This window comes from Chenopodium album, chromosome 6 (assembly GCF_948465745.1).
Source record: "Chenopodium album chromosome 6, dcCheAlbu1.1, whole genome shotgun sequence".
Classification (NCBI taxonomy): Eukaryota; Viridiplantae; Streptophyta; class Magnoliopsida; order Caryophyllales; family Amaranthaceae; genus Chenopodium; species Chenopodium album.
Genome location: NC_137839.1, coordinates 9,577,556 through 9,590,947, shown reverse-complemented (window position 1 = coordinate 9,590,947; position 13,392 = coordinate 9,577,556). Strand labels below are relative to the sequence as shown.

Here is a 13,392-nt window from a genome sequence, read left to right as displayed (position 1 = left end):
CTTTTCAATATATTATTTAATGATATTTTTTTAATGCATTTGCTTTTTAATACTAACTGTTCATTTTATACTATTTAATTAGTATTCATTTGATAGGGTATGGTGCAGATTTGGTGAACGACATGGGTCTTTTTTTGGACCGAAGTGCCGGGCTTTTTTATTAACTCTGGAAACTGATCTAAGGAATTGTTTAGTTGCATAAAAAAAAATGAGGGAAGTAAAAAATTATGGTAAATTTGAAAATGAAAGGGTTCTTTGGTTGACAATAAAAGTGTAAATGACGGAATTGAAAATTTATAAAAATTTGCGACTTCCCACAAAACATGGGATGTTAATTATCCAACCCCCTTACCAAGCTAAGCTTGGTCTAGTGGTAAGATTGTCACCATTCAACCTTGAAATTGAGGGTTCAATTCCCACTAGAGATACTTTGAAAGTGGAGATCCCTTACCCTTCCCCTTCACTCTTAAAGTGTCTGACCTGCAAATATCGAATCAAAAAATCGTGAGGGTTGAGGTATAACAGGTTCTTTCTCCTTACCTTAAAAAAAAAAAAAAAAAATACCCAACCCCCTTGATAAGTCAAAATTCCCCTAATTTGCACCTTGTTTCATGCCAACCAACACTTTATGCAAATTTTAGGAATCGTTGACACCGCTATGGTTTGTTTTTTAGTTTGTTGTTTTTCAAAATCATATATATCATATAATGAATAAAAAATTAATCAAACTTACTGACATTATTACAATTTTAAAACTGATAATAAAAAAGTAAAAACACTTTTTTTTTTTTTTTATTATATTCTATTTTTGGAATTTGTTTATATAAAAAAAATTTTAAAAACATAATGGCCCTTAGAAATACGAAGTACATATTCCGCAACCAAACAACACCTAAATCAAGAGGTGATCCACAATCAGAAATTGGGAAGTTACTGCGTGGCAGATTTTGGTCCTTCCAAAGAATCGAAACCAAAAACACCATTTTGCTCAAATTCCACTGATTACTGAAAACTCTTTCATACATAAAAATCTTTTCATCATCTTCTTCTTATCCGCCATTTTTACTTCAACTTAAGAAGTGAGCAAAAAAGCCATTAAAGCTTAAAAAATGAGAGCTGCAATTGCTAATCTTCAACAGCTTAATTTTGATTACAAGGGTTGTAATATTATCAGTTCTACTGCACCATCTCTAACCTTTGTTCCTCCTGTTAGTTCTTCTCATCATTCTGTTTCCAGAGGTTTGTAGTTTTAATTTTTGTTCGTTTTGGTATGAAATGAATTTTAAATTTTAAATTTTTGGACTGCCCCTAATCTCAATTTTTTGTATTTTCTTTTTGTAATTGATTATAATAGCTAATGACATGATTATTGAAAATGGTGTGTGTGTTTTTCTGTTTTAGAAATTCATCACAAAATCTTGTGTGTATGTGTTGTTGTATTATGATGTTTAACTAGTTTACATTCAGTTCAATAACTGAATAACCCCATATTGTTATTTTGAGTTTCATATTGTATTTACAAATATAAACTATGTTCTCAAAAATTGGCAAGCATAATAATACCCCCAAATCATGCTGGATATATTTGAGTTGAGTATAGAAGAATAATTAATACTAGTAGTACATATATATAGCTAAGATGGTAAGATTTTGAAGTAATTTATTGATTTGGGTGTTATATTTTGTGTTAGTTGGAATTACTTCTCAAATATGGAGCAAAAAGGATTCAAGTTTGAAAAAGATGTGGTGCAACAAGGAATTGGGTTCTGGTAGATATGTGGTTACAAGATGCAGTGGTACTTCCAGCTCCAATGATACTATGGAACAATCTTCTGGTCAAGCTAAGGCAAGTGTATACCAAAAATACTTGTTATATAGCACTTAATTTTATTTGTGATAGCTTCTATGGGTTTTGCTAAATATAGCCTTTAGTGAATTAAATTTTTCGATATGGTACTAAGTTGGAAAGTTTAAATAGAACGCACGCGGTGTTTGGCTTATTTAGTGTTTGGTATTAAGGGTGGGATTAGCTCATTCCAACTTTTACTTATAGCCAGGGTGATAAGTTGGCATGGAAATTGAAACATAAAAAGGGAGGAAACCGTTGGTTTCTATCTTCACATGATTATTATGAATTTGAGATGTAAATTTTGCGAAGAGAAAAGTAATAGATTAAGAGGGAAATCATTTACATTACTTGCTTAATGGCTTTAAAGAGATTTGTGGCATGTTTGGAATTCTGCATTATGGTTGCTGGCCCTTAATGTTTCCCATCTTGTTTAGTAGTTTGGCACTCTAGCTTAGCTGCCTACCTAGTAGCTACCCTCCGTTAATCTTTAGTAGATATGAAATTTACATAAAATGATATTTGGAAGAATGGAGGGAATTTGTATCCTAGTGAAGGCTGTCTATATGCTTGTACCATGTACCCTATATGGAGAAAAGGGATCTTTAGAATGTTTTTTCATCATGGAAGTTTTGGAGGAATTATAAGCCAAAGGTGGTGGGCCAACAGTAGTGACAAGAGTAGGTTACAAATGGAATTACATTACATGGACTTGAGTGCAAACATATGATTTTGTTATGTCCAATTATTACTGAGCTGAGCTGAATGTTTATGAAAGAAGAAAATTAGGAACTGAACTAAACTAAACTGAAGTGATTGAAGCTTAATTGAACTGAACTGAAATTAAGTTGAAGAGAACAAGCTCTTAAGGATAAAGACTGTAGTTGAGTGGTGTTACTGGTGTATGCCCAATTGCCCACTTATGCTTCAATGCAAGCGAGAATTGCCAATTAAACCTTAATGTTGTCTCTAGAATTGAATCGCTACAAGCTTGTATGTCAGATTGCTTGTAAGGAAGATTAAAGAATGTAATTTACCTATCTTCTAGATAGATAGGATGATCTTGGCCCTAAAGATTTATATCCATTCATCTCCACCCACTCCAGCAATATGTGGTTATAAATGTCCAAACTCGAGTACTTTGTGTGCCTTACCCCTAATGGCATGAGGAAAAATTGAAAAGATATGGAGAAACAAAAATTTTTTTGGAGAAGATAAGAGGTATGTGGAGTAAGCTATGCAAAATAACTAGCTATTGTCTTTGTTTCTTTATTTTGGGCATAGAGAAAGCCATTAAGGAACAACAATGTAGCCAAGATTTGATCCCAAACTTTGATTACTACCCCAAGGCTATTACCAATTTGCCTCCATGACTATTTCTATTTGAAACGTCAAAACATCTAGAAGATTGGTTTACTGGATGGAATACCTCTCTCTCTGTGTCTCTCTTTTTAAAATATAATTTTCTTACTAAAACTGTATAGACACATTCCAAATTATATGTCAAAGGGGTGTTGGAAATGAATTTTTACAGAATCAAGTATTAAATGTTGACCGGTACAACTTCATTTTGTCCGTGTTCAATATAGTAAATAAATGAACACCTCACTTGTAATGTCATTTGATAAACGATGTACAGAGTACAAAACTACAAATACAACTGGTAAATAATACCTGAACTGTACACATACTCGAAACAATATATACATTTTGTTTTTGAACATATTATGTATCTACATATATTTATTTAGTACATAGTAGGAATAAAAATCTATGAGTAGTAGCTAGCAAGATTTCCTACCTCCAAGGCCGGACCAAGAACTGTAGAAGATTCTAAATAGGAGTGACCCTGCCACATACTGTTACTCGCGTTATTATGTTTGGTTGTAGCCCCTCTTTTGCACCCACCCAAAACAAAAATATGAGTTTGGTCAAGAATAGAAATAATATGTATTTGAAAAAAAAATTGTAAGTGAATAGGGCATCAATTTCAAGGCACTTTCGCTTTGATTGCACTTTGATAATAGTTACATGCCGAAATGTCTCACTTATCAATCACCAATGTTTTATAAGAATTGTTAGTGGCTTTCATGACATAAAGATCTACTTGGCATAAGGATGTCATCTCATATGCATATAAGCTGATGTGTCTTGTCATATAATTTCGATCCGTTAAGTCCCAGGATTTTATTTCTAGGAGGCAGGAAACTTCAGTCTTGTTCAACTTCTTTCATAAAAGTTAGTTGGTTGCAATTCCATTTTCCCGGCTATGTGAGCTCCAGAAAACATGTTCAACGCTTGGGGGAGGGGTTGTTTATGGAAGCAGAAGTTGTCCGATTCAATTGTTCAAAAAAAAATGTTGTTTGAGTTTATTATATTAACCACCAACTGAATTTATGGTGTATCATCCCTAAGATTTGCTCTTCAACTGACGCCTTATTGATGAAAATGGTGCAACAATATGAGTGATGTTCGGCTTTGAGTATTGGAATTTTCTCAATTAAGAAGTGGAAAGTTAATGGTGTGAGTTAATGCATAAAGTTGACATAACCTATGTTGCAAGCCATAGTTTATCTAGGAGCTAAAGTTATCAGAGCTCCCTAAAACAATTATTATGCCCTTTATGCTTATTTTCGACTATTTGATTGAATACGTTGCGTTGACATGCTCATCACCAGGCACCTTTTGGATACACCAGGAAGGATGTGCTGCTGATTGGATTAGGAGTAACAGTTTTTGGAGTAGGATTGAAGAGCGGATTGGAGGTATCATAACCTATGATTGGTTTCTTAAATTTGGCATCTTTTTATTGTTGGTTTTGCACATTCTATACATTTATAGAATATGCTCTAAAGCTCTATCTGATTTGCATATTCTCCACTAATAATTCAAGGTCTCTATTGCATTAAAAGATATTTTGCTTAGAGGCCAAAGAAAGCAAAACCAATATATCTAGCTTTACCTTTTTGCGCATGTATTGTTGTATTATTTGGTTGTTAACTTACGGTTTGTCTCACTGTGGTGTTCTGGCAGTTTGTTGGAGTTGATCCATTACAAGCAGGAAATGTTGTTCAGCTAGTGATAGTCTTAGGCATGACAGTTGGATGGATTTCAACATATATGTTTCGGGTTGCAAGTAAAGACATGACTTATGCTCATCAGTTGCGGGACTATGAGAGTAAAGTAATGGAGGTAGGCCATATCCCATATGTTATGTTTGTCTTTCTTATTTTAATTGTCTGTTTTTGAAGAATGGGCCAATCCTTCCAAGGCTGCCTACTAAATTTAATATCAACTTTGAAGTATAAAAAAATAGTCTCAATTTTGGATACCCCGTTTACAACATGATTCCTACGTTGCATATACTCTGTATTGAAAAAAAAAGGTCTCCTTTGGATCTGGTCACCTACTCACCTTATTTTGCAGCCTCTTCTCCGGCTTCAATCTTAGCTGAAATTTTGGACAATTCTATTATAGAATATAGACCCCTCTGATATGCTGTAGAATCATGCAGAATCTTTAATTGTTGTGCTCTCAATCATCATCAGTCAAAATAAATACATAGTACCTGTCAAAAAAAAACATAGTATATAAATTAGCGTGTACCCTAAGGCCTAAGCATATCTTATTTCCTAAATCATAAGAAACCCCAAGGCTAATACTCCTCTATCATGCTTAACATCACACGGGCTCACGGCTAAGCCGCTAAGACTAGGGAAGCCTATGTTTAGACAAAACCAATAGGAATCTTATTTATCAATCCCAATATATGAACAGACCAATTTGGAGACAGGAGACAGGGTACCATAACATGGAAATATGGAATCTATCAGTCTGTCTTAAAAATCCAAGTTGGGATAAGTACCAACAAAATTTGAGATTAGTCCTTTGAATTTTCCTAATATATTTAGTAATTCTTTAGAATATATTTAGTAATTCTTTAGTTCCTTTGTACATCTGTGATTCATTGAGATACCTAAATTCCAAACAAATATTTCAGACTATCGTGAGGAAAGTTAGATATCAGGCATTTAGAGAACACTGCGAGACAAATACAAGTACTTGCCTATTTTCTATGTCCCAGATTACTCTCATGTGGACAATCCTAGGCCTTGTAGAAAAGAAGGGGGGGGGGGGGGGATTTGGTGATCAGATCGTATTGTAAAATTAAAAATATCTCGAGCATTTTGGGGTTGTTCTTGCTTTTTAGGATCCAATTGTAATTTATCATCTGTTTATGAAATCGACGGCCATTGACTTAATGACTTCCTTAATTATGATCAATATACAGCTCTACCCCTGGCCTATATAACTGAATGTTTGAGAAGGATATGTATAGGACTATAGGTATTAGGTACCTCTACTGGACCTCTCTTTATCACCTACTTTCTTGGCAAGTTGATTAGCATTGATGTCTCAGATAAGCATCTCATCTCATTCTGGCTTACTCGTGAAGTAATCCTTGTAACATACTAACAATCAAGTCTGATGTGATTTGTGTATGCTCCAGCAGTTTAGCTTCTTTTGTCAGAAGATTAGAAGAATAAAAGACCAATTGATTAAACTCTTCTCTTGTCAGATGAGACTCATTTGTTTTTACTTGAGATTCAAAAACTGGTCACAACTTGAATTTAATGCATATTTTACGAAGTTAATAGTTGGAACTTTATTTGTTGGACCACTAATAACTGTGTTAATATTTCTCTTACTCTGTACGAGCATTTCATAATCAGTAATCCTCTGCATTTTACAGAAACGGTTGGAGGGTCTTACTGAAGCAGAACTTCAAGTTTTAATTGAGCAAGTTGAGGAAGAGAAAAGAGTTGCAGCCAACAGTGAGCAGGTTAATTAGCCAAAAACATGGTTTTCAATCAAAGTTACATAATTTGTAATTGAGAAAAAAAGTGTGTATAGTATAGTGTATACAGGAGGCTTGTGGTTTTCTGCCTATATAAGTTGTACTCAATCACATCTCCTGCTAAGTACTAAGGCCTCGGTTTGTACATGACCAGTCAGGCTGTATCTTGTTCACATAACTGGTGTATTATGTAATCAGTTTAAACATAGGATATTGCTTGGAATAACTTGATTGCTGACTTTACAGAGTACAAAATCTTGGAATCTTATAAAAGTTGTGAGATCAGTGTAAAAGATGAATTAGATAGGATCATAAGAATATCAAGGAAAGTGAATTAAGGATGTGGGAAGTTTTTCATCAATTTCCGTTCATAGCCAGTGTAGTAGAAGCGCCGTTGCTGTTGGTCATATCTTTGATGATACTCCCTCCATTTTTAAATATTTGTTTCACTTTTTTTTTTCCGGCCGTTTTTAAATACTTGTTTCATTTCTTTATTTGAAAAGCTTTTACAATATTTAATTAATTTTTCTCACTAAGTGGATCTAATAACATTAATTCCATATTCTCTCTCCTTCAATTCTCTCCACTATTTTTGGTTTTTTATAATTTTTTATTCTTCCACTAATCTCACTACCTCCATATTTTATTATTTTCTCCAATTTCTCCTAAAACTCCGCTCATAAATAAATTTGAGCAAGTATTTAAAAACGGAGAGAGTATAACTGTTATGACAGAAACAGTATAAACTACGGAGTAAAACAACAAAATTCAACTTAGAAGTATTGGCTGTATAACACGAACTATAGTGTAGGTGTAAGGAACAAACGGGTGCACAGGCGCAATTAACATCATGCTCAAGACTATAAAAAATCTAGTGAACCTTAAATATATGTGAACATCAAAAAATAAAATAAAATAAAAAATAAAAAAGGTTGGAGAAAATCAGATTAAGAAGTTAAGAGGACTTGACAAGAAATCTTCAATTTCCGCAATTAAACAATCACAAGAAAGCAGGGGAGATTGTGGAAGGCGACCATACACTTTTATTTATTTTATTATTAGATTCAAAGAATGAACGAACGGATTAGTTCAAAAAAAAATCCTTAGTCAATGTGTTATATGTATAAAATCATTATTGCTTCCATCTCAATTAATTGCCACAATTTATTTTAATAACTTGTCCCAAGTTTATTACTCCATACAATATCACTTTTTGATAATTTTTTCTAATCTAAATTTTAATCCTATGTCAAGTGCAACAAATCTATAATGTAAGAAAAACAACTATACTCAATATTAGACTCTTGAGGAATGTGGAAAGGACAAGGGAATCACACCTGTTAAAAAACGACAATTAGCGAAAATCAAACCTATGTTAAGGTAATAAGGTAAAACTCCTACCAATTATATTATGTTTTTGCTTAATAGTATAAAGTTAATTTTTGGTTCGTATGAAGTACTCCGTATAAGATATACTTGTATTAAGGACCAATTTTGATTTACTGAAATGAATTAAATTGAACTGAATTGAGTTGAACTATTTATGAGAGAAGGAAATTAAGAATTGAATTATACTGAATTGAAATTAAGTTATAGAGAACAAGTCTTAAGACGAAAGAAGTATTACAAATATACTACGAAGTGAAATATTTAAGAAAAAACAATGTGGAAAAGAAATTTGTATTTTTCTGACATGATGTGAAAGAAAGGCGGTGAAATAAAAGAGTAACGAGAATATTTGACCATAAATAAGGAGGTGCCACGTAAGAGATATGAAAAATTCTGTTGGTAGTTGGATCAAGTAAAGCCGCTATAAAACAAACACGTTTTGTCGGGTTTTGATTTTGCCGCACACAATCTCACAAGTCGGTTATTTTTCTGTTGATTTTCACATAAATTAATTGATTAAATAAATAAAATGAAAATTGAATGTATTGTATTGTATAGTACGAAACGTAAATACGTGATGTACAACGTATATAGGGTGTATGTTTGCTTTCTAAAAATTGAAGTTGTTGATTTTGGCAAAATTAGGACGGTGCCCAAATTTGGACCCTACCTAAGTTTGGATGTCATCATTTTTTTTTTTCTAAGACCATAATATTTAGCCAGAGATAAAAGATGGAGTTTAGATGTATGAATATAAAAGGAAAATTTGAAAAGAATAATTTCACCTTTTGTCTATAACTCTATATGCTAAAAATAATTTCACCTATTCGAATTTCATAAATAATAACACCTTGTAACCTCATCTTTTCAAAATGAACCTTTTTTATTTAATGACCGGTTGTTTGAATTGGTAGCCTGTTTTAAAAAGTAATTTGACAAGTGTCACCTTTTAAATGGGTTTTTAAAAATTAAAGAATTATTTTAAAAAAATTAAAGATTTTTTTTAAAAAAAAAAAAAAAAAAAACCCTTTTCTTCTTCTTCTTTCCCCTGCCAAAGCCCCCTCTCCCTCACCGGACCAGCCGCCGCCGACCAGTCAAACCCAACTGTTCGCCAAGACGACCAGACCCGGCCAGCCGCCCTCCTTGATACCCTCCCACTCAATTCATCAATCACCACCAGGCCAAATCTCTCCGTACCTATACCCGACTCACCCACCCAATTCACCAATCAACTCACTGGCGAGTTCCCTGAGTTGAGTCGACTCAGTTCCCTCAACTCCCAGCGAGTTTCTTTACTCGCTCGAGTCTACTCCAACAGCTATCTCCATCGTCTTCTTTATTCACTTGAGTAACAACGATTTGAGCGGGCTATTTTAGTTCAGAGGTGGGGTGAGGGTTGGAGCTTGACCACCAGAACAACAAAGACGAAACCTCGGAGCTTGACCGAAACGAAATCAATGGTGATGGTTGGGTGGGAACGAGGTTTCCGATTCAAACCTTGAAGCTTGCTGTTGAGGAGACTTGTGGGATTTGGGTGGGCGTGGCTCAGGTGGCGGGGCGGGAGTTGCATCTCAGGTGGTCAGTTTGGTGGTGATAGTGGGAAGGTATTCAGCTCAGTGGTGGTGGGTGCCTGGGTGGTCAAGGTGGTTGAATGAAGGGGGTGAGGTGGAAAAAGAAGATAAAAACAAATTTTAAAAAACTTAACCTGTAAAACAGGTTGAAGGTAAAAAGGTTCATTTTGGGAAGGTGGGATTATTTCTGAAATTCGAAAAGGTGGGATTATTTTGAGCAGATGGGCGAAATGTGGGATTATTCTTTTCAATTTTTTCCAATATAAAATTATCTAAGTAGGGCAATTAATTAAAGGGTAATACTAATGTTATATGTAACTCTAAGGGATATACATATAAGCATTAAATATACAGAAGGTATTGCGTGCGTGAATTAATACTAATCTTGCTCCATGAGCGCTTTTTCAAAAAAAAAAAAAAAAAAAAAAAAAGTATTGCATGACTACGGACGCACGAACTGTTTGGTGCGGGAGGCTTGGCTGATATATTTTACTCATTGGCTTATATGTTCCATGTGTTGGCTGATATGTTTCATTTGTTGGCTGATATGATTTTTTGTTTGGCTAATATATTACTATTGTTGGCTGATATTTTATTTATTTATTTTTTCTTCTTCTTTTGAGCTAATATCAGACATAATTTGGCTTATATGTTTCTTTAATTGGCTGATATATTTATTTTGTTGGCTGACATATATATTTTAATTGTTAATTGTTGGCTTATATGTCTCATTTTGTTGGCTGATTTGTTTACTTTGTTAGCTTACCTTTTTTTTGTTTGCTGATTTCATCATTTTGTTGGCTAATATACATCCTTTGTTGGCTGATATGTTCATCCTGTTGGCTTATATACTCTTCTTGTTGGCTGATATACTCCTCTTGTTGTCTAATATGTATCTTTTGTTGGCTGACACGTTTTTATTAATGTTTTTAATGTTGACTGATACAAATATTAATTGGTTGATACGTCACTTGTATTAGCTTTATATAGAAAGTATATACAAGTACAAACTATTTTAATTTCATTTTCTCTGCTCTTTCCCCCTTTTTCTTTTTTTCTTTCTAGCACATTCACAAAATCATAGTTTATGTACTACTTTCTCCGTTTTTAAATACTTGTTCCATTTTTTGTCTTGGACACGTATGTCGATGTTAATCTTTGATCAATTATATCTTTAATTATCAATAAAGTATAAATTCTAACAATTAAAAATTAATAATTTATTTATTGAGACGATTCCAACAAGTATCCACAAGATAATATCTTTTACTATGTATAAATCACAAACATTAGTCATAGTATGACAAATGAATAGTGCAAAAAATAGAAATGAAGCAAGTATTTAAAAACGGAGGAAGTACATACTATTAGCTTATGTAGAAAATACTCTCTCTGTCCTCAATTGTTTGCCCCAAACCATAAATTCACTATATTAAGGCTTTAGGCAAAAAATGGTGCACATGGGTTGACACAAATGTCAATGAGGAGAAAGATAGAGAGAGTGCAAGTGGGAGAACATGCCAAAAGTGGTATGGGACAATCTTTTGGGAACACCTTAAAAAGGAAAGTGGAGCAAACAATTAGGGACAGAGGGAGTATGATTTTGTGAATGTATCAGCCAAACACAATCACATGCTTTATCTCTCTCCTCTTTCTCCCTCTTCCTCTCCCCTCTTTCTTCCTTTCTCACGCCATTGCTCAGCCTTTGTTTCTTACGCCACCACCCAAGACCCAACAAACCACACCATTCATCGAACCCACGACACCCCACCAACAACGACATCCACCAGCGAAACCACCAACCACTGAACCCACCGGCCACAAATCGCCTAACCACGAACCCACCAACTGCCGACGTCGTGCCATGAACAACTCCAATTGTAATATTTTTTTTTTGTCTTTTTCGATTTAGGGTTATTTATTTGTGTTAACTTGTGATTTGTTTTGATTTTGCGAATGTAGATCTGGATTTTGAGTCACTGTGTTTGATTTTGCAGGTAGTGGAAGTATGGAGACCGTTGCCGCTACTGCTACATTCTCCAACCGCATAAACTGCTCATATATAAAAAAGAATGCTTATGTGTTTTCCTTTAATTTATGCATATATATATATATATATATATATATATATATATATATATATATTTTTCAATATATACATATTCATCTTCAACTATTTTATTTTATTATCCTATGTAATAAGATATAAAAATATTGTAAGGGAAACTGTTAGTAATAATCAAAATATACTACAAACAAAATAGAGTAATTAAATAAACATTAACAAAAACAAAATTGGACACGTTGCCAGAAAATGAACACAGTTCAATATGAGAATGAACAAATATTACAATCTATATAAACATCTTTTAACATAAAAATGAACTTATACCAAAAGTCCAATGAACATCTTCAATACGAAAATGAATAATTAATATGAGAATGAACAAATATAAACTAAATGAATATGTTTTGATATAAAAATTAGTATTGTATTAGATTACATAAGAACATCTTTTAATATGATAACTAGTGTGTGGCCCGGGCGATGCCCCGGTTGCTAGTTTGTACTTGTTTAATTTGCTAAGCAAATTCGACTGTTTAGATAGTAAGACTTGTTGATTTTGAGTTTAAGTCTTGCTATAAACATTTTTTAGTTGTCAAACTCAATCATTACATAACGAAAACAAATAGTATAATAAGACAAAAATTATATCTAAGTTAACTATAATTTTGTTGGATAAAAAACACAATTAATAAATGGCTAAGATGGTAAGACTCTTAACTTAAGACTTGTTTGTCTTGAGTTCATTCACGGTGGATTAAATTTACTTGCCAAAATTCGTCATATAACAGTTTTTAGTGACAAAATAAGTAATATTAAATTATAATTGATGGTTAAATTTCATAAATCAAATTGATAATTTGTCTTTAATTAGTTATTATAATTTAAATATATTTTTTTGGCAATTATAATTTGAATACTAATCCTTCTGAATCCGTAGAGAATTTTTTAAAAATCAGGTGTCTACAACAAATGAACTTAAAGTCCATCTAAAATGAACATTTACGATAGATTAAATGTACTAGCCAAAATTCACCGGATATGTTAAAATTATGGAAAGTTCTTATAACATAATTCAATAATTACAACTTTTTGGTGCCATAGACCACACCATACGGTAGGGGTTACCCGAGTTATTTTGTTAGGGATTACTCAAGTTTTTCATCAGTCAGGGGTTACTTGAGTTACTCGGTCAAGGGTTACTTAAGTGATTCAGACAGGGTTACTCGAGGGGTTCACTTGGTTAAGGGTTACTCAATTTGGGGTTACTCGAGTTTCTCGGTCGGGGTTACTTGATTTTCTCGGTGAGGCCACATACAAAAAATTATAACTCGAGTAACCCCTGACCAAGAAACTCGAGTAAGCCCTGACCGAAAAACTCGAGAACCCATGATCGGGAAACTCAAGTAACCCCTAACTGAGAAACTCAGATAACCCCAAAAACTCAAGTAACCCATGACCAAGAAATTCAAGTAACCCTTGCCGCATGGTATAACAAGCTGCATATAAAAATTTGTGTAATAATTATTATAAGAATCACTTCCATTAAAACTATAAGAAATCACAAACTCTAATTGAAATTTCTCATTAGATACGTGAAGAATTCTAAGGATAATCTATTAATGTATGAATGAACATATACTAATATATAAATGAACATTTA

At 33.3% G+C, this 13,392-nt stretch overlaps 1 protein-coding gene across 1 annotated transcript; it reads left to right on the top strand.

The window, feature by feature from the left end:
• The first annotated feature begins 896 nt into the window (after positions 1-896).
• Positions 897-6,910, top strand: LOC145635827 (uncharacterized). Its single transcript, XM_081687191.1, has 5 exons — positions 897-1,239; positions 1,692-1,846; positions 4,525-4,611; positions 4,880-5,038; positions 6,600-6,910. The coding sequence occupies exons 1-5, from the start codon at positions 1,110-1,112 to the stop codon at positions 6,696-6,698; spliced, it is 630 nt and encodes a 209-aa protein (XP_081543317.1). The 5' UTR covers positions 897-1,109; the 3' UTR covers positions 6,699-6,910.
• Positions 6,911-13,392: the final 6,482 nt, after the last annotated feature.

Bases quoted from the DNA above. Each gene is read 5' to 3' on its own strand.
- LOC145635827 (XM_081687191.1), top strand. From the start codon at position 1,110: ATGAGAGCTGCAATTGCTAATCTTCAACAGCTTAATTTTGATTACAAG. The intron at 1,847-4,524 runs GCAAGTGTATAC...GCTCATCACCAG, and splicing joins AATCTTCTGGTCAAGCTAAG to GCACCTTTTGGATACACCAG. The intron at 4,612-4,879 runs GTATCATAACCT...GTGTTCTGGCAG, and splicing joins GATTGAAGAGCGGATTGGAG to TTTGTTGGAGTTGATCCATT.